The sequence below is a fragment of the Ascaphus truei genome, chromosome 12 (genome assembly GCF_040206685.1).
Source record: "Ascaphus truei isolate aAscTru1 chromosome 12, aAscTru1.hap1, whole genome shotgun sequence".
NCBI lineage: Eukaryota > Metazoa > Chordata > Amphibia > Anura > Ascaphidae > Ascaphus > Ascaphus truei.
The window spans coordinates 46,442,930-46,465,342 of record NC_134494.1 but is presented as its reverse complement, the minus strand read 5'-3'; the positions used below and the strand labels follow the sequence as shown (position 1 = coordinate 46,465,342).

The window sequence follows — 22,413 nt, the reverse complement described above, 5'->3', positions numbered from 1 at the left end:
ACCTGGCACAGCTGGTGGATCTCCCTTAGCGGAGAGTTGGAAAGCAACTCTATTACAAGAGGAGGAACCTTCTGAATGGAGTACCTCATGAAAATGCTGGGCTAAGTGACGACCGCGATGAGGGGCAGTCTGCCAATAGAGATGACATTAAAGATGCCCTGGTTCAAAAGATCCCTCCTGTGTGAGTGTGGAGTTATTCCCCATCAGATACTTCCCCCTGCTGCCGCAGAGATCCTGATGGGGTGGAGGCGCTGCATCGAATGTGAGTAGGACTCAGAACACTACCTCGGACGCCTGTCATGGTGATATATTCCCCATAACATCCAGCGGGAGGCTCAGGAGTCCTGTTACCAGCAGGTGCACCACATATCCATGTAATTGGGGGATTTTCTTACATATGGGTCAGGATCAGTAGGGCCCAGGGAAAACACCGTTATATATATACACACATACACACACACACACACACACACACACACACACACACACACACACACACACACGTATGTATGTATATTGTGGTATTGTTATTACTGAGTGTATTGAGTTCTATGAGGAATCATCGCTCCAACGCTGGGATCCCTCATAGGTGGAGGCGCTGCACAAAGAGAGAGAGACAGCTCACCCCAGGCTCCCAGTAGCGGAGGCTCAGGCCTCCTGTGAGCGTACAGGTAACAGCCGCACACGCAATCGCCCACGGTTTCCCTTAGGCATAGTGACAGGGGGTTACATATATATCCTTGGTGCTTTCAGAACCTGCTCCTCTGTAAGTCTGAGAATACTTTGTATCATTCAGTTCCCATCCTGCCGTGTCCTGTGCGCCCGATGTGATTCACAGCTACAGATTCGCTGCTCACTTCCAGCAGTCGCTCTGCCCAATTAGTCCCGTGATTAGGAGGCAATGTCACTGCTTTCTGGTGATTAGGCATCTAAAGTACCAATCTATTGTAAGTTCTGGTTCACACAGATCTTTACATCTTTAACATATATATATATATATATTTATATATATATATATATATTTATATATATATTGTGACATAGTCCAAAGATGTTAGGCAGCTTTCTGCCCCATTTTAGAGCAGAAAGTGCAGGAATAGCTAAAAATGATCCGTTCCACAGCTTCACATTAACTCAGGCAGCTGGATGGAAAATCCAGACCACAGATTATAATGGCTCTAGTTCTCCCTCACCTGCTCTTCTAATCACATGCACAGGTATTTAGAGCAGAGAGGTTTTGCATTTCACTCTCTCTCCTTAAGAGCCTGGAGGCTGGGGGTATCGCTGCTCCCCTGTTTCCAGTGTCGGGGTTGACGGCCCCTCCACGGATCACAGTACCAGAGGATTTGCCTGGACACCACGAACAGATAAGACAAAACAAATGGTTACTGCTGTTGCTAAAAGACTGTGCTGTATCTTGTGACCCTAAATGAGAGAGCATTGTTTTAAGCTGGGGAACCAGTTTAGTTGGCCAGCAGCTGTTAGAGAGACTGATTCTGATGTGTAGTTAGATCCCTGAAAGGGATAGGATTTTGCTTATATGATTTTGGTTTTATTTCTTGAAATAACAGTGTGGGAAATATTGTAACACTGAAATATGTGAACTGCTGAATGAAAGTATCTGAGTACCTCTAACCTTCACATGTTAAAGCTGCAGTACCTTACTTGGATGAAAATAAAGCAGGCAGAAGCCTGAGTTAAGCAGCATAATACTTTGCATGATCCTGTTTGTTGTATAATTAACCCTAGAAGACTGTGTCGGGAAGAACCCAGACAGACGTCAGCACTACAAAAGAGGGGCGTTTGTCACAATATAAATATATATATATATATATATATATATATATATATATATATATATATATATATATATATATATATATATATATATATATATATATGTATGTTATGGTGGGTGAAAAAAAACCCTTCACCGTATAGCATACAGCATATAAAAATATTACTGGTGAGCCTTAGGCCTCAGGCATGGTCAGCGCTTAGGCGCTGACCCGTGCTGAGGCGCGCTGCTGCTCGGCACTGAGCCCCTGCAGCCGCAATAAGAGCGGCTTTAGCAGGGGCTCGCGCACGCTTCCGCACGCCTGCGGAAGCGTGTGTCTTCCTAAATCTTTAGTTTCTGTGCTTGCCGGAGCGCAGGGCCGGTCACGTGAGCGGTTCGCCCAATGAGGGCGAACCAGCTCCGTGACGTCACTGGCCCGTCCCCAGACACGCCCACCGCTTTCCCTGAGCCTCAGCGCGCCTCCGCACGGCTTCAGTCTCTATGGACTCAGCCTTATACAGGTCTGCAACCCTGAACATCACCATTATCACCCAGCCTACAGCACTTCCACTGCAGCAAGGGATTCTGGGAAATGACATGCAAATGAGCACACAGTTCCACCTTTTGTTTCAAGACCACATTACATAGTTAAACCCTTAAGCCAATACATGCCGCTTTAAACATAGCTTTTAAACATAGCCTGGGATGAGATGCAAAGCCAGTAAACCCTCTCACAGACAGACTGTTTCGACCTTGTGGGTCTCGTCAGTGTGAGGTTGGTTGTACTGGGCACTACCCATCAGCAGAGTGGTGCCCACCCAGGTGGTTGATACAAGAAGTTGGGCCTGACTTCCGCCGGGATCTAGCTTCTAGGTTTGGCCGCCAGTCCCCGAGAAGGAGCCAGGGCTGACTGGTTGCGCGGGAGAGGCGGGAGCCCTGGTAATGAAGAGAGGTAAGCAGGGAGTGCGCTGAGGGTGGCGTGACTCCCCGATCCTCACAGCAGGGTCGGGATGGGTGTAATGCGGGGATGCAGGGTCGGGATGGGTGGAATGCGGGGATGCAGGGTCGGGATAGGTGGAATGCGGGGATGCAGGGTCGGGATGGGAGGGATGCAGGGTCGGGATGGGTGGAATGCGGGGATGCAGGGTCGGGATGGGTGGAATGCGGGGATGCAGGGTCGGCATGGGTGGAATGCGGGGATGCAGGGTCAGGATGGGTGGAATGCAGGGATGCAGGGTCGGGATGGGAGGGATGCAGGGTCAGGATGGGTGGAATGCGGGGATGCAGGGTCGGGATGGGTGGAATGCGGGGATGCAGGGTCGGGGATGGGTGGAATGCGGGGATGCAGGGTCGGGATGGGTGGAATGCGGGGATGCAGGGTCGGGATGGGTGGAATGCGGGGATGCAGGGTCGGGATGGGTGAATGCGGGGATGCAGGGTCGGGATGGGTGGAATGCGGGGATGCAGGGTCGGGATGGGAGGGATGCAGGATCGGGATGGGTGGGATGCGGGGATGCAGGGTCAGGATGGGTGAAATGCGGGGATGCAGGGTCGGGATGGGTGGATGCGGGGATGCTGGGTCTTGATGGGTGGAATGCGGGGATACAGGGTCGGGATGGGTGGAATGCGGGGATGCAGGGTGAGGATGGATGAAATGCGGGGATGCAGGGTCGGGATGGGTGAAATGCGTGGATGCAGGGTCAGGATGGGAGGGATGCAGGGTCGGGATGGGTGGAATGTGGGGATGCAGGGTCGGGATGGGTGGAAGGCGGGGATGCAGGGTCGGGATGGGTGGAATGCGGGGATGCAGAGTCGGGATGGGTGGAATGCGGGGATGCAGGGTCGGGATGGGTGGAATGCGGGGATGCAGGGTCGGGATGGGTGGAATGCGGGGATGCAGGGTCGGGATGGGTGGAATGCGGGGATGTAGGGTCGGGATGGGTGGAATGTAAGACATAATGTAAGGATGTTTCCCTTGTTATTTTCCTCTCCTGTAATCAACAAAAGAAATAACTCAACGCTCAACCTATTACAATGAAAAAGTATGCACTAGGGTGCAATGGGTAATGAACATACATAGCACCACAAGTTAACTCAAGGTTAACACAAAGAAACCCATATATCTGCGCTCAAAGAAATTAAACTGCTGTAGTAGCCTGGGATGTTAATTGTCCCACTAGGTGGAGTATAATTACTCCTGCCTAACGACACACTAGAGTGAGTAAAAGCTCATAAAACCAAAATTAATAAAATTTCTTTATGTAACCTTGACGACTTAAAATGAATACATAGCAATTAAATAAAATCCCCTAGGGGGCGGTTCATGAAAAACCCAGACTGGGAAATACCAAATATGAAGTCACCTGTTAGGTAGTGCTCTATTAATACCCCAGATAATATAGTATAATGTCACTGGTGGGGCAGTGTGATATTTCATTGATGCTAACCTCAGCTCATACGCTCACCATTGTATGAAGCATCTTCATCCCAGCTACTGTATGGGGGATTAACTGTGTGGTTACTTCACATTCAGCATCAACAGCCTCACTGGGCATTACGGTGTTAATACATCATGTGTACAACGCTGATGATTGGTATATGACAATTATATTATGTATCATCTCTAGTGTGTTTACTCACCTTAAACATACAGAGGTCATATGCACATCGGGCTCTTACCCCACACTGCGCTCTGCGTCTTCCTGACTGGGACTGATGTGAGTCACATATGTTTAGCCATTGATTATTCTATCTGTATCTTATCTGATAGTACCAACCAGTGACATTATACTATATTATCTGGGGTATTAATAGAGTACTATCTAACAGGTGACTTCATAATTGGTATTTCCCAGTCTGGGTTTTTCATGAACCGCCCCCTAGGGGATTTTATTTCATTGCTATGTATTCATTTTAAGTCGTCAAGGTTACATTAATAAAATGTCTTTATTTTGGTTTTGTGAGTTTTTCCTCACTCTAGTGTGTCGTTAGGTAGGAGTAATTATACTCCACCTAGTGGGACAATTAACATCCCAGGCTACTACAGCAGTTTAATTTCTTTGAGCGCAGATGTATGGGTTTCTTCGTGTTAACCTTGAGTTTACTTGTGGTGCTATATTTTCCTCTCCTCTCTTAACTTGAGTTAACTCTTGAGTGACCAAGGTACCGCGGCACGTGACTGAAATGATGACGTGATCGCTCCGTTACTGATGATGGAATGGAAGACGACTCCTTCGCATTCTGCGATCTACAGGAACGCAGAGCCCGATCTCCCCTACAAAAACGAGCAACAAGATTATGACGTAACTACTACATCATCAGGGCCTTGAGCGTCAGACCCCACAACATTGTAGTTACGTCTAGAGAGCGCCTATTTCAGGGTCTGGATCGGAGTAAGGCTAAGATACACTTAACGTTGCGAGAGAATGTATTCCGGATATATATAATATGCTTCGAGGATACCCGGTAATCTCCGTGAACATCCGTTCATGTTTCACGTCACGTAATGCGCTCTGATCTAATAGAGCTTTGTTGATCCTGCCCTACGAATTCGTCTGTCAGAAACTGCCCGTCTTTTGACCATATTTTCTGCCCATTTTTCCCGGCGATATATCTCCCTGCGATGTTAGTGTGAGTAGAGGCACACAATGTCACATGTAAGAATGGTTTCCTGCGTGCGGCTCAGAACACCACATCCTCACGCCAGATACTGCGCAGTATGTCCTTGCTGTCTGTTTTATGGCAGTGTAAATGTCTCAGCTCTTACTGAAGGGCTAACGACAGAATACATTACCACATAAATATCACAGCTCTGCTCACCAGAAAGAATTAACCGAGTCAAAAATAGAGCAACATATTTAAACATTCATTTTTGTTACATCTATATGAGCAACAAAAGAAAGGGCAGGTTACTGAGAAACTAGTGATGTGCATTATGTGTGTGTAATTCTTACACTGCACCAGGGATCATAACCCCAGGTCATTTGTGTGAATGTAAAAGTCACCAATTTACATAGGACATACACAGTCTCAACAAGCTCAAAATCACGGGGGGGGGAGGGGTGTGTGTGTGTGTGTGTGTGTGTGTGTGTGTGTGTGTGTGTGTGTGTGTGTGTGTGTGTGTGTGTGTGTGTGTGTGTGTGTGTGTGTGTGTGTGTATATTGTGACATAGTCCAAAGATGTTAGACAGCTTTCTGCCCCGTTTAGGTGTGTGTGTGTGTGTGTGTGTGTGTGTGTGTGTGTGTGTGTGTGTGTGTGTGTGTATATTGTGACATAGTCCAAAGATGTTAGACAGCTTTCTGCCCCGTTTTAGGTCAGAAAGTGCAGGAATAGTGTAAAATTATCCATTCCACAGCTTCACATTAACTCAGGCTGGTGGATGGAAAATCCAGACCACAGATTACAATGTGTCTAGTTCTCCCTCACCTGCTCTCCTAATCACTAGCACAGGTATTTAGAGCAGAGAGGTTTGCATTTCAGTCTCGCTTCTTAGAGCCTGGAGGCTGGGGGTATCGCTGCTCCCCTGTATCCAGTTCGGGGAGGACGCCCCCTTCAAGTATCGCAGTACCAGAAGATTTGCCTGGACACTTTGGACTGAGTTCCCACCACGAACAGATAAGACAAACAAATGTTTATTGCTGTGTCTAAAGACTGTATGCTGTATCTAGTGACCCTAAATGAGAGGGTATTGTTTTAAGCTGGGAAACCAGGTTAGTTGGCCCAGCAGCAGTTAGAGAGGCTGATTCTGCTGTGTAGTTAGATCCCTAAATGGGATAGGATTTCTTTATATGATTTATTTTTGTTTCTTAAAGTGACACTGTGTGAAATGCTGTAACACTGATATGAGTAAACCGCTGAAGGTTAATGTCTGAGTGGCTCTAACCTACACATGTTAAAGCTGCAGTCCCTTACTGGGATGAAAATAAAGCAGGCAGAAGCCTGAGTTAAACAACGTGATGCTTTGTATGATCCGGTTATTCGTATAATTAACCCTAGAAGACTGTGTCGGGAAGATCCCAGACAGACGTCAGCGCTACAAAAGAGGGGCGTTTGTCACAATATATATATATTATATATATATATATATATATATATATATACATATATATATACACATACACATACATATACATATACACACACACACACCGTGATGGTGATGACGTCATTACAAATGGCGGTTCTTATGTAAAAGCCTCCAGCACATGACACTATGACAAAGGTTGTTTGATTATTTTTTAACTGTTTGTGGCAATTGAAGGATTGCTTGTAGTACACTTCCCAGAGGAAGGCCTCACTCTGAGACCGAACCGTTGGATATTTCTGTGCCTGTTTATAATATATTCATCTCTCACATTTACTCTGAGTGCTGCCTGATGATTACGTGCAAACGGTATCATACACTTGCTTATTTCTTATGTGTGTGTGTGTGTGTGTGTGTGTGTGTGTGTGTGTGTGTGTATGTATATACACACACACAAAAAATATTAATACATACATATATAAAGATATAGATAGATATAGTGTAGACACAGGTATATATCGACATCAATAAGAAATATACAATGTGGCCACCTGCTGAATATAGCTAATGATACATGCCGCATCGCGTGCTCACAGCACTGAATGGGTTAAAGCAATGGGACAGCCGTGTGAGATATCATCGCGTGATATGACGTGAATCCCATCTGCATCACTGTTCTGAACAAACACAATATGCGAAATGATTTGCAGGATTTCCGTTGTGTAAGTGCTCTCTGCTCACACATCTCTCCATCTGCGGCCCCTCACTGCTCTAACAAAGACCAAGCAATGATTTCCTTTAAGTGTCGCTTCTGACATTTGTCTTTTGAGAGCCGAGCACATTGTAAAACACTTTAACGACTGATTTAAATGCTTTACACCTTCAGATATTGAGCATTAAGTTACCCTGAGGGACCAGCCAAAGGTTACAATCTATCAAGAATTCTACCTGCAGTTCTCCGCCTCTCCACTGCACTTAACCCAGGAAGCAGGTAACATATCACTGTCACACGCCTGTTCCGTGTGACAGGGCCCCGTGTAACACATCTATTCCCAGGTAACATATCACTGTCACACGCCTGTTCCGTGTGACAGGGCCCCGTGTAACACATCTATTCCCAGGTAACATATCACTGTCACACGCCTGTTCCGTGTGACAGGGGCCCGTGTAACACATGTATTCCCAGGTAACATATCACTGTCTCACGCCTGTTCCGTGTGACAGGGCCCCCGTGTAACACATCTATTCCCAGGTAACATATCACTGTCTCACGCCTGTTCCGTGTAACAGGGCCCCCGTGTAACACATCTATTCCCAGGTAACATATCACTGTCTCACGCCTGTTCCGTGGGACAGGGGCCCGTGTAACACATGTATTCCCAGGTAACATATCACTGTCTCACGCCTGTTCCGTGTGACCGGGCCCCCGTGTAACACATCTATTCCCAGGTAACATATCACTGTCTCACGCCTGTTCCGTGTGACAGGGCCCCCGTGTAACACATCTATTCCCAGGTAACATATCACTGTCTCACGCCTGTTCCGTGTGACAGGGGCCCGTGTAACACATGTACTCCCAGGTAACATATCACTGTCTCACGCCTGTTCCGTGGGACAGGGGCCCGTGTAACAAATGTATTCCCAAGTAACATATTGTCTCACGCCTGTTCCATGTGACAGGGCCCGTGTAACATGTATTCCCAGGTAACATATCACTGTCTCACGCCTGTTCCATGTGACAGGGCCCGTGTAACATCTATTCCCAGGTAACATATCACTGTCTCACGCCTGTTCCGTGTGACAGGGCCCCCGTGTAACACATCTATTCCCAGGTAACATATCACTGTCTCACGCCTGTTCCGTGTGACAGGGCTCCCATGTAACACATGTATTCCCAGGTAACATATCACTGTCTCACGCCTGTTCCGTGTGACAGGGGCCCTGTGTAACACATCTATTCCCAGGTAACATATCACTGTCTCACGCCTGTTCCATGTGACAGGGCCCCCATGTAACACATGTATTCCCAGGTAACATATCACTATCTCACACCTATTCCGTGTGACAGGCCCAATGTAACACATCTATTCCCGGGTAACATATCCCTGTCTCACGTCTGTTCCGTGTAACACAGTCAGTCTGGCGCACATATACCTGATGTGTCTCGGTTGCGGTCTCTTCGCGTCCTCCCCCGCGCGATTCAGCGATGGAGAGCGGCTTCGGGAGACCTGGCTATAGCCCCCAATAGATTTCACAGCGCCATTAGGCTTGTTCTGCATCTGTTGAAGTAGCTGCGGAGAAAGACTCCGGTGCAAAGACGTGGAGGCGGCCGACCACTCGGGGATATTGTTCACGTTGAGGTTGTTGTCGCTGTTGGAGCGCAGGAGGAGTCTGGGTGCTGCCAAGTTGCTCTGGGGCCCCCTCCTCCGCTGTGAGTAGCTGGGTGCTTCCCTGAACGGCACTAAGAGGAAAGGAGAGACAGAATCAAGCAGGGAAACAGGTGTGTGTTTGCGTGTGCGCGCTTAGATGTGTGCGCCCATGTATGTGTTAGCGTGTGCGCACTTAGATGTGTGCGCCCATGTATGTGTTAGCGTGCGCGCGCTTAGATGTGTGCGCCCATGTATGTGTGTGCGTGCGCGCGCTTAGATGTGTGCGCCCATGTATGTGTGTGCGTGCGCGCGCTTAGATGTGTGCGCCCATGTATGTGTGTGCATATGTGGCAGCAGATTTCTAAACCCTCCACCCCATGGCCCTAACATATGCCGGGCGCCTCCTTACCGCCGCTCTCCTCCTCCTTCCGATTCACAGCGTCAAATGATGCCGCGGACGCCCCTAAATTAAAGACACACAGCGTCTTGGTGCCATGGTAATGCGACGTCATTTGACACCGCGATATCACGTTGCCATGGCAACAAGACGCCGCGTGACGCCACATTGGTGACATCTGCGGCGTCATTTGACGACGCTAATCAGAAGGAGGAGAAGGGCGGCAGTACGGAGACAGCAAGGAGGCGCCCGGCGCATGTAAGTGACTTCCCATCAGGCCCGAGAGTGCGGCAAATGTATATGGGGACGGCCATTTTTGCTGCCCAAGGCCCGGGCCTAATGGGAAATCCACGTGTGTGTGTGTGTGAGTGTGAGTGTGAGTGTGTGTGTGTGTGTGTGTGTATATATTCATACAATATACAGAGGCTCTTTATGATGTATTTTCTTCACCTGACCAGTCATGTATCTGTCACACATTTATATAAAGCATTTCTGTGCTGGTTCAACATCTTGCTGGAGATGATCGCCCCCAGATAAAGAGGGATACAATGTATCTTTGTGGCCAGACATGAAGTGACACTGTATCACAATTATCCTTCATTATAATTAGCCAAGGCCATGTCTAGAATACACCGCATGAAAGGAAGAGAGCAAGATTACAGAGGAGAATCCTATGTTGCACCTTCGTTTCTTAAGTCTTCTGTTGCCACAAGTGTCAGAATTTACAACATCAAAAGAAATGTTTGCCAGTCCAGTTTCAGGGCCAATTGTGAGGGAGCACACAAGAGGTTAACCTCCCTCTGGCACCCCCCACCCCCCCTTGTAGGTCTGCTGTAAAGGCCAGGCAGCAGACTGCTGTCTCTCTGCTCTGTGAGGGAACAGGTTCCAGAGCGGCTGGAAGAGCCCATACTCCCACTCTCTGCTCTGTGAGGGAACAGGTTCCAGAGCGGCTGGAAGAGCCCATACTCCCACTCTCTGCTCTGTGAGGGAACCGGTTCCAGAGCGCCTGGAAGAGCCCATACTCCCACTCTCTGCTCTGTGAGGGAACAGGTTCCAGAGCGCCTGGGAGAGCTCAGACCCCCACTCTCAATCTGTGAGATAACATATTATCTGTGCTGCTTCATATGTGCTAGAAAGGTTATAATACTGGATGCGGTATGATACCTTCTATTAGCCCAACAATAGTTTACAGTCTAGACACTCACACCTCACAGGGCTCTTCTTTAGGGACCTGTGAATATGGAAGACGTTTCCTTTCATACCTCCTATGTTGTTCCATTTTTTTTTTAAATAAGTAACCAATATGGCTAAAAATTGGCTCATCTTCATATAAAAGTTTTGAAGAAAATGTGGTTGCTGAAAGTTTTATAATAAAACGTTATTTTGGTTCTAAACTGTAAGTACTCTATGCAATATATATATACACACACACACACACACACACACACACACACACACACACACACACACACACACACACACACACACACACACACACACACACACACACACACATTTAGTTTTGCATAAAAGCCGCAGTGTGTTCCCCTTAATAAGCCCGAAGCACTTTTATAAAAGCAAAAGAACCTATGAGGAGGGCAGCGAAAGTCCCGTCCCGAGAAACGTGGACCACCTGCGATACAGGAGGAAGATGGGTTATTTACACGGGGGAGGCAGGAAGTACGCGTGGGAGGCAAGAAGTACGAGTGGGAGGCAGGAAGTACGCGTGGGAGGCAGGAAGTACGCGTGGGAGGCAGGAAGTACGCGTGGGAGGCAGGAAGTAGCCGTGGGAGGCAAGAAGTACGCGTGGGAGGCAAGAAGTACGAGTGGGAGGCAAGAAGTACGCGTGGGAGGCAAGAAGTACGCGTGGGAGGCAGGAAGTACGGGTGGGAGGCAGGAAGTACGCGTGGGAGGCAGGAAGTACGGGTGGGAGGCAGGAAGTACGCGTGGGAGGCAGGAAGTACGGGTGGGAGGCAGGAAGTACGGGTGGGAGGCAGGAAGTACGCGTGGGAGGCAGGAAGTACGCGTGGGAGGCAGGAAGTACGGGTGGGAGGCAGGAAGTACGGGTGGGAGGCAGGAAGTACGCGTGGGAGGCAGGAAGTACGCGTGGGAGGCAAGAAGTACGAGTGGGAGGCAGGAAGTACGCGTGGGAGGCAGGAAGTACGCGTGGGAGGCAGGAAGTACGCGTGGGAGGCAGGAAGTAGCCGTGGGAGGCAAGAAGTACGCGTGGGAGGCAAGAAGTACGCGTGGGAGGCAAGAAGTACGCGTGGGAGGCAAGAAGTACGCGTGGGAGGCAAGAAGTACGCGTGGGAGGCAAGAAGTACGGGTGGGAGGCAGGAAGTACGCGTGGGAGGCAGGAAGTACGGGTGGGAGGCAGGAAGTACGCGTGGGAGGCAGGAAGTACGGGTGGGAGGCAGGAAGTACGTGTGGGAGGCAGGAAGTACGGGTGGGAGGCAGGAAGTACGCGTGGGAGGCAGGAAGTACGTGTGGGAGGCAGGAAGTACGTGTGGGAGGCAGGAAGTAGCCGTGGGAGGCAAGAAGTACGCGTGGGAGGCAAGAAGTACGAGTGGGAGGCAGGAAGTACGCGTGGGAGGCAGGAAGTACGGGTGGGAGGCAGGAAGTACGCGTGGGAGGCAGGAAGTACGCGTGGGAGGCAGGAAGTACGCGTGGGATGCAGGAAGTACGGGTGGGAGGCAAGAAGTACGAGTGGGAGGCAAGAAGTACGCGTGGGAGGCAGGAAGTACGGGTGGGAGGCAGGAAGTACGGGTGGGAGGCAGGAAGTACGCGTGGGAGGCAGGAAGTACGTGTGGGAGGCAGGAAGTACGCGTGGGAGGCAGGAAGTACGCGTGGGAGGCAGGAAGTACGCGTGGGAGGCAGGAAGTACGCGTGGGAGGCAGGAAGTACGGGTGGGAGGCAGGAAGTACGTGTGGGAGGCAGGAAGTACGGGTGGGAGGCAGGAAGTACGCGTGGGAGGCAGGAAGTACGTGTGGGAGGCAGGAAGTAGCCGTGGGAGGCAAGAAGTACGCGTGGGAGGCAAGAAGTACGAGTGGGAGGCAGGAAGTACGCGTGGGAGGCAGGAAGTACGGGTGGGAGGCAGGAAGTACGCGTGGGAGGCAGGAAGTACGCGTGGGAGGCAGGAAGTACGCGTGGGAGGCAAGAAGTACGAGTGGGAGGCAAGAAGTACGCGTGGGAGGCAGGAAGTACGTGTGGGAGGCAGGAAGTAGCCGTGGGAGGCAAGAAGTACGCGTGGGAGGCAAGAAGTACGAGTGGGAGGCAGGAAGTACGCGTGGGAGGCAGGAAGTACGGGTGGGAGGCAGGAAGTACGCGTGGGAGGCAGGAAGTACGCGTGGGAGGCAGGAAGTACGCGTGGGAGGCAAGAAGTACGAGTGGGAGGCAAGAAGTACGCGTGGGAGGCAAGAAGTACGCGTGGGAGGCAGGAAGTACGCGTGGGAGGCAGGAAGTACGGGTGGGAGGCAGGAAGTACGCGTGGGAGGCAGGAAGTACGCGTGGGAGGCAGGAAGTACGCGTGGGAGGCAGGAAGTACGCATGGGAGGCAGGAAGTACGAGTGGGAGGCAGGAAGTAGCCGTGGGAGGCAGGAAGTAGGCGTGGGAGGCAGGAAGTACGAGTGGGAGGCAGTAAGTACGAGTGGGAGGCAGGAAGTACGCGTGGGAGGCAAGAAGTACGCGTGGGAGGCAAGAAGTACGCGTGGGAGGCAGGAAGTACGCGTGGGAGGCAAGAAGTACGCGTGGGAGGCAGGAAGTACGCGTGGGAGGCAGGAAGTACACGTGGGAGGCAGGAAGTACACGTGGGAGGCAGGAAGTACGCGTGGGAGGCAGGAAGTACGCGTGGGAGGCAGGAAGTACGCGTGGGAGGCAGGAAGTACGCGTGGGAGGCAGGAAGTACGTGTGGGAGGCAGGAAGTACGCGTGGGAGGCAGGAAGTACGCGTGGGAGGCAGGAAGTACGCGTGGGAGGCAGGAAGTACGCGTGGGAGGCAGGAAGTACGCGTGGGAGGCAGGAAGTACGCGTGGGAGGCAGGAAGTACGCGTGGGAGGCAGGAAGTACACGTGGGAGGCAGGAAGTACACGTGGGAGGCAGGAAGTAGCCGTGGGAGGCAAGAAGTATGCGTGGGAGGCAGGAAGTACACGTGGGAGGCAGGAAGTACGCGTGGGAGGCAGGAAGTACGCGTCGGAGGCAGGAAGTACGCGTGGGAGGGGAAGTACACGTGGGAGGCAGGAAGTACACGTGGGAGGCAGGAAGTACACGTGGGAGGCAGGAAGTACACGTGGGAGGCAGGAAGTACACGTGGGAGGCAGGAAGTACACGTGGCAGACTCAGGAATGATGTTCTTCACTGGAAGGTGGTGATAGAAAGAGGGGCTCACAGCTCAGTAAGTGGGGCTCACAGCTCAGTAAGTGGGGTTCACAGCTCAGTAAGTGGGGTTCACAGCTCAGTAAGTGGGGTTCACAGCTCAGTAAGTGGGGCTCACAGCTCAGTAAGTGGGGCTCACAGCTCAGTAAGTGGGGCTCACAGCTCAGTAAGTGGGGCTCACAGCTCAGTAAGTGGGGCTCACAGCTCAGTAAGTGGGGCTCACAGCTCATTAAGTGGGGCTCGCTGGCCTTTCACATGTATGTATATCTTCATGTACAGTTTATAGCACTGCCCAGATACACAGCGCTTTACAATACACACAACATAATATTATAACACATAATGGGAATAAGCGCTTCAAACATAAAACAATAGGAAAAGGGTTCCCTGCCTGAAGAGCTTACAATCTAAGTGATAAGTGGGGAGAGCTTACAGAGACAGTAGGTGGGGTTCTGGTAAGTGTGTCTGCAGGGGGCCAAGGTCCGTGCATATGAGGTGTAGATGCTGCCAGCTTCCCACTCTATATTATTAGTGATGTCACGTGAAATCATATGACACCGCAGGAGATAGGCGACTAATAATTAATCAGGGACACGTTGCATTTATGTAATTGAATCTTTTGACTCTTCCTATATTGCAGCCCTACCCACAGGCGAGAAAATTATAAATAGCTGTTAATATCTAATCCAGCTACCCAGGTCCTGCTCCGAACATTTCCCAAAAGAAATCTCAGCATCACGCGCCTCCCCCTTCCCTGTACAGACTGGATGTACCGGTCGCCGGTCTGAGGTTTCCCCACACTAAATAACTCTCAGCAATGAGACAATGATTGAACGTTATGTCAATCTCAGCACACGGCTGTGTATCACTGCCCATTTCTAAAACTACTACTGATAATCATCAAACACAAATAACCACACATGCAGGACGCTACATGGAACATGGTTTGGTCCATCACAGACATGCCTACTGCAGAAGGATTACATAGCATTGCATGCCATGCGCTGCTGACCTGTCTGGCAGTGGCTGAGTTTTACAATACAATATTAAAGAAGGAACGAGTTTTATTCCTTAGCTCTGAAACGGTTCTGTCTTCAAGCCTTCCAAACACCGGAAGCAAAGACCCCATAACCATAGCCCGTCTGTGATGCACACCCATCCGCCTCCTGTGTGACCATTTACTTCATATTTAAGGAGACATTCTCTTCCTAAAAAAGAGCCTTTAGCAGGACAAACCAGCAAAAGACATGTCTCGTCTGTATTCATGCAAACTATACAAAGTAACACAAAGGAACACAAAGTATATGCAAAGTTTAAGATGTCTCCCCCCACCAGGTCTCCCTCTTCCTCCCCCCCCTCCCAGGGTTTCCCTCCCCAGGTCTCCCTCTTTCCCGCCCCTAGGTCTCCCTCTTCCCTCCCTCCCCAGGACTCCCCTCCCCAGGTCTCCCTCTCCTCCTCCCCAGGTCTCCCTCCCCCCCAGGTCTCCCTCTGCCCCCCCCCCCTTACCTTCCTTCTTTATGAAAGCATGGAACAGAGACTTCATGTTCCCTTCTACTTTACCAGTGATGCCTTCAGTGGCCAGCCCCTGGGAGGACTCTCCTGGCTGTGTGTGATGTACCTGCCTGCACCTTGCACTGAGCACCTTGCACTGAGCAGCAGGTTCCTGGACACTGTGTAAGAACGTGTATAGCTGGGCATGCAGCACCCAGCACTCTGCTGACAGAGCCCACCCCACACCCTGTCTGTCAGCTGGGGAAAGCTGTGCGCAGACTGGAGGCTGCTCAAACATCTTGCAATCTTTCTCACTGAGTCATGTGAACAGCATCCGCTCAGTCCTCTGCTATTGGAAGGATTGTATTAATTCACAGGGCTGAAGAGGGTGCATGAGGGGGGTTAAGATGGGTCACCCATACATCTGTGGGTGAAATGATTGATGTAAAGCAGAAAGAACTGTGAAAGGGAAATCCCAGCACAGTATGCAAAGAGGAGGAGGGCAAGCCCTTATCCTGAATCATTTCTACCTATCCTGGTAACATGTGCTCCCAAATAAACGGCAAATTCAACCTCGTGCTTCTCTTCTCATGAGCCCGTCCTGACCACGGAGAATAAGCCCCAAAGTCTGCAGGAAAGAGGAATGTGATGAGGACTGCAGGGATATATTCAAACATGACCCACATCTCTGTTTGAAAATGATACGGTTTCAAACCACTTCCCACGCAGTAATTATGTGAAAATGTAGCAAGAAGGTGGGAAACAGGATATTATTTATAAACAAAGTAGTTAATTGTGACTGAAATTATAAGCGAAGATCACTTTCTGCTGAGCAAGAATTCCATGTTCAACTATATCAGCCTGTACCCATGTCCTGGGATTACACACCTATATCAGCCTGTATACATGTCCTGCGATTACACACCTATATCAGCCTGTATCCATGTCCTGGGATTACACACCTATATCAGCCTGTATCCATGCCCTGTGATTACACAGGAGCTTGTGTCCGTGTCCTGAGATTACACACCTATATCAGCCTGTACCCATGTCTTGGGATTACACACCTATATCAACCTGTATCTGTGTCCTGTGATTACACACCTATATCAGCATGTATCCATATCCTGCGATTACACACCCATATCAGCCTGTATACATGTCCTGCGATTACACACCTATATCAGCCTGTATCCATGCCCTGGGATTACACACCTCTATCAGCCAGTATCTGTGTCCTGTGATTACACACCTATATCAGCCAGTATCTGTGTCCTGTGATTACACACCTATATCAGCCTGTATCTATGTCCTGTGATTACACACCTATATCAGCCTGTATCCATGTCCTGCGATTACACACCTATATCAGCCTGTATCCGTGTCCTGCGATTACACACCTATATCAGCCTGTATCTGTGTCCTGAGATTACACACCTATATCAGCCTGTATCCGTGTCCTGCGATTATACACCTATATCAGCCTGTATCCGTGCTCTGTGATTACACGCCTATATCAGCCTGTATCCGTGCCCTGAGATTACACACCTATATCAGCCAGTATCCGTGCCCTGAGATTACACACCTATATCAGCCAGTATCCGTGCCCTGCTTGCTACATGTATCTTCCAAAACAAACATGAAATAATGAGAGATTTGAGCATCTCATTTCTTGGGAGTATTTATATACAGAACCGGCTGCAGGAGTAAAATAATAGTGTAATCATTCAAGCAAACAAAGAGGGAATTCCTTCATTGTTTTATTTAATTATTTTGCTATTGTTACAAACTCAATCCAGTTCCGAACCTGCTCATTCCCACTAACATTGTGTCATTTCAGGAATGACTCTAGCATTGTTATTGTCACAAAAAAAGTCAAACTATATAATAAAAAACCTCTTGGGGATAAATACAAAATCCCGTCTAATGTATACTGTGCATTCCCCCCCCCCCCCCCCCCCCGGTAACACTAAATCTGCTTGCATATATAATGTACAGACAGCAGGTAATGTTCTTATTTACATATGCCATAAATTTGTAATAATTAAGACTTTAAGGAGATCACAGATGTACGTAGGAGGCGCATTCACTGAAGCGATCTCAAGAATAACACATGCATGTATTCTAAGGAATCAGCCCTGGAACGTATCGCCAACTTCTATATATACGCATCGGCCGGAGGCGCTCAGAGCAAAGTCCAAACACGTCACTTTCAAGGCAGATTCTTGTAGACTCCAGTGTGATAGTGAGCCTGGAACTGGATAAAACCTACACAACTGCCCCAGCTACGAAGGTGTGATAATGGCAACACAAACTCCCGCAACTGTCCAGGTAACGGTCCTCTCCTCACTAATCCGGGATTGTAAAACAATTAGTTTGAAACGGCTTTATTTACTTTCAATGCGCATTACTTCTAAGAGTAACATTGACCCCTCATTTCAGTTGAACTAAAGTCTTGTCCCTGTAAATGGACATCCGATGCCGCCACACGCCTCTCGTACAGTATGGACTGGGGGTTTCATTGTACAATGAAGTCTTCCGACTCCGGGGCCCCCAAGTAATGGAAATTGGGTCACGCCGGGCAAAGCCGACTGTACATGTAATCTGCGCAAAGTGGGACACGTCAATGGGGAGGTGCCGCCTAAAACGGCCTTTTCCGCAGATTTAGAAATAGGCCCTTAAAATAAGCTCAGCACGTTGCCGTTGGCTTTGCAGAAATATGATAGAGAAATTATCAAATTAAACAATATGCAATTACAGAATCAACAAAGAACAACTGGACAAAACAAAAATTAGGTGCAGGAAAAAAAGGACTCCCCAATTCCTAAAGACTAACAGATAATCAAATAAGTCCTCAGCGCTCAAACACCAAGTCTCAGTAAGGGTAAGGGTAAGGGTAAGAGTAAAGGTAAGAGTAAGAGTAAGGGTAAGAGTAAGGGTAAGAGTAAGGGTAAGAGTAAGGGTAAGAGTAAGGGTAAGAGTAAGGGTAAGAGTAAGGGTAAGAGTAAGGGTAAGGGTAAGAGTAAGGGTAAGAGTAAGGGTAAGAGTAAGGGTAAGAGTAAGGGTAAAAGGAAGGGTAAAAGGAAGGGTACGAGTAAGAGTAAAGGTAAGACTAAGGATAAGAGTAATAGTAAGAGTAATAGTAAGAGTAATAGTAAGAGTAATAGTAAGAGTAATAGTAAGAGTAATAGTAAGAGTAATAGTAAGAGTAATAGTAAGAGTAATAGTAAGAGTAATAGTAAGAGTAATAGTAAGAGACAGAGTAAGAGACAGAGTAAGAGACAGAGTAAGAGACAGAGTAAGAGACAGAGTAAGAGACAGAGTAAGAGACAGAGTAAGAGACAGAGTAAGAGACAGAGTAAGAGACAGAGTAAGAGACAGAGTAAGAGACAGAGTAAGAGACAGAGTAAGAGACAGAGTAAGAGACAGAGTAAGAGACAGAGTAAGAGACAGAGTAAGAGACAGAGTAAGAGTAATAGTAAGAGACAGAGTAAGAGTAATAGTAAGAGACAGAGTAAGAGTAATAGTAAGAGACAGAGTAAGAGACAGAGTAAGAGACAGAGTAAGAGACAGAGTAAGAGACAGAGTAAGAGACAGAGTAAGAGACAGAGTAAGAGACAGAGTAAGAGACAGAGTAAGAGACAGAGTAAGAGACAGAGTAAGAGACAGAGTAAGAGACAGAGTAAGAGACAGAGTAAGAGACAGAGTAAGAGACAGAGTAAGAGACAGAGTAAGAGACAGAGTAAGAGACAGAGTAAGAGACAGAGTAAGAGACAGAGTAAGAGACAGAGTAAGAGACAGAGTAAGGATAAAGATAAGGGTAAGGATAAGGGTAGAATAAGGGCAATAGTAAGAGTAAAGGTAAGAGAAAGAGTAAGGGTAAGAGAGAGTAAGGATAAGGGTAAGGGTAAGAGTAAGGGTAAGAGTAAGGGTAAGAGTAAGGGTAAGAGTAAGGGTAAGAGTAAGGGTAAGAGTAAGGGTAAGAGTAAGGGTAAGAGTAAGGGTAAGAGTAAGGGTAAGAGTAAGGGTAAGAGTAAGGGTAAGAGTAAGGGTAAGAGTAAGGGTAAGAGTAAGGGTAAGAGTAAGAGTAGGGGTAAGGATAAAGGTAAGGATAAGAGTAAGAATAGGGTAAGGATAAGATTAAGGGGCAAGATTGAGGGTAAGGGTAAGAGTAAGGGGTAAGAGTAAGGGGTAAGAGTAAGGGGTAAGAGTAAGGGGTAAGAGTAAGGGGTAAGAGTAAGGGGTAAGAGTAAGGGGTAAGAGTAAGGGGTAAGAGTAAGGGGTAAGAGTAAGGGGTAAGAGTAAGGGGTAAGAGTAAGGGGTAAGAGTAAGGGGTAAGAGTAAGGGGTAGGGGTAAGATTAAGGGGTAGGGGTAAGATTAAGGGGTAAGATTAAGGGGTAAGATTAAGGGGCAAGATTAAGGGGCAAGATTAAGGGGCAAGATTAAGGGTAAGGGTAAGAGTAGGAGTAAGGATAAGGGTAAGGATAAGATTAAGGGGTAAGATTAAGGGGTAAGGGTAAGAGTAAGGGTAAGAGTAAGGGTAAGGATAAAGGTAAGGATAAGAGTAAGAATAGGGGTAAGGGTAAGATTAAGGGGTAAGATTAAGGGGTATGGGTAAGAGTAAGGGATAAGAGTAAGGGGTAAAATTAAGGAGTAAGATTAAGGGGTAAGGGTAAGAGTAAGGGTAAGAGTAAGGGTAAGAGCAAGAGTAAGGGTAAGAGTTAGAGACTTTCTGTATTTGGGTACTGAGGACTTTTTTTGATTCTCAAATCAGAAGAAACCGTTTCAAGCTTCCCTGACCCCTGGGGGGGTGACAATGGGGAGGGGGGTTGATTTTGGGGAGGGGGGGAATCAGTGGCTTCTGACTTATTTTTTATAAGCTACATATGTATGTATAGTTGTGTTTATATAGAGCCAAGTGTACGCAGTGCTTTAATAAATGACAATTCGAGGTAAATACATTTGAAACAGTGGGGATAAGCGCAACATGTGAAATACAAGATAAGGCAAAGGGAGGCCCTGTGCAAAAGAGCTTACAATCTAAGTGGTATGTTGGGAAGCTTATAGACACAGTAGGAGGCCCAAGCGCCCCTAGCGTCCGTAGCAGAGGCAAAGATCATTGAATGAGTGGCTTCCTTCCAGGGGTGAGTTCCAGCTGGGCTTTGCGCGTGGAAAGGGACGCTGCTCGGTGAATATTGCGCGGACGAGCGCAATTCCCAATCCATGCTTTTCATTTGACATCCCCCAAAAAAGACTGAAGCTTCCAGGCTTGGGGGAGTTAACCCCTCGTGAAGTGCTGTGTTATGCATTTCGTTGTTATTAGCCATGTTCAGTTACTGTACATTATCAGTTGGCCACATTCCTCCGCACAGAAAGAACTGTTGATGAATCATGCCGTAAAAATAATTCTAGATAGAACGGGGGCCTTGGCGACACCGGATTATCTGGAGGTGTTTGCAGCTCTGGTTCTGGTCCAAGCGGAAACAAGTCTGTAAATGTGGGCGGGCCGCGGGACATGATGAAAACAAGTACAGACGCAGTCGCGCTAACTAACGCGCTGCCTGGGGAAGCCGTGGGCTCCAGACCCCGAGTGATCACATGGTCACCGAAAGGCCACAGGTATCTTCCAGCAGGAAAAGAGCTATCCAAACCTCACAGGTCTCTTATTCACATGTACAGAGCTTTCCCAACCTCACAGGTCTCTTCTTCACATGTACAGAGCTTTCCCAACCTCACAGGTCTCTTCTTCCCATGTACAGAGCTTCCCAAACCTCGCAGGTCTCTTCTTCACATGTACAAAGCTTTCCCAACTTCACGAGTCTCTTCTTCCTATGTACAGAGCTTTCCCAACCTCACAGGTCTCTTCTTCACATGTACAGAGCTTTCCCAACCTCACACGTCTCTTCTTCATATGTACAGAGCTTTCCCAACCTCACAGGTCTCTTCTTCCCATGTACAGAGCTTCCCAAACCTCGCAGGTCTCTTCTTCACATGTACAAAGCTTTCCAACCCTCACAGGTCTCTTCTTCCCATATACAGAGCTTTCCAAACCTCCACATCACGCGCTGCCTTTTACAGGGCATCCTCTGAGCTGAGACACATTCATTTTAGCTCAGGGGACAATCTGGTTCCCGAGATACATTCAGTACCAAGGACAGCGTCGCCAATATCTTCCTGGCATTTAAATCCCTGATTCATGCCGGGCGATGTGAAACCTCAGCGGATGCTGCTGCTGCTTCTTTTTGGTCCAAATACCCTTTTGTTTCCCCTGGAGGGATTGTTACCTGCGGCACCTTCCCGGTACGATTCCCGGGAGCTGGAATTTAAATGTTTCAGCTTAGAACAAACCCCTGACCCCATTCCAACCATGTAAAAAAAGGGCACGATGAACTGCTGCTTTAAAAGAAGTAACTCAGGGCAAACAGCCGGGGTGCAGGAAACTAAAGCACACTAACATTTTATTGTGTGTAATATATTATATTATTATTACACATGATGTGCAGAGGATGCAATAAAATAAATATGGTATTGTAAAATAATTAAATAGGATGTGTATTGGTCACTGCACTGTTAATACAAGTGAATAATATCATGCATGTGGGAGGCATTCCTGCAATTCTGATTTGTAAACTTCCATCCCTTTGCCAATTTGAAATGTGTAGTTCTAAGGCCCGGGCCATAGAGGGGGGGGGGAGCCGTGCTGAACAGCGCTGACGCTGAGGCTCGCCTGCTGAAGCTGTGCGATTTCATGCACATGCAGGCGAGCCAGCGTGCGCGATAGGGATGCGGTGGGAGGCGGGGCAGTGACGTCGCTGGGCCAATCGCTCGCGACGCACTGACGTCAACGTCACGGCGCCGACGTCACGGCGCCATGACGTTGACGCAGCTTCGCGCTGATTGGATGTTTTCAGCCGAAAGCGCGCTGAAAAACAGCTTGGCGCTCGGCTGAAAACTCCATCTCGTCAGCACGCCTGCAGACGCTCGC

The 22,413-nt window shown here is 48.6% G+C and overlaps 1 protein-coding gene across 9 annotated transcripts in view; it reads right to left on the bottom strand.

Annotated features, from left to right (window-relative positions):
* Positions 1-22,413, bottom strand: part of SHANK2 (SH3 and multiple ankyrin repeat domains 2) — a 468,530-nt gene that overhangs the window by 251,279 nt on the left and 194,838 nt on the right. For 7 of the 9 annotated variants that reach the window (XM_075567606.1, XM_075567608.1, XM_075567607.1 and 4 more), the window contains one exon: positions 8,955-9,261. In XM_075567606.1, the coding sequence (XP_075423721.1) occupies positions 8,955-9,261 (307 nt within the window). Of the gene's footprint in view, positions 1-8,954; positions 9,262-15,442; positions 15,626-22,413 lie in introns of those variants that run through there. The other 2 variants (XM_075567614.1, XM_075567615.1) reach the window with 1 other exon arrangement.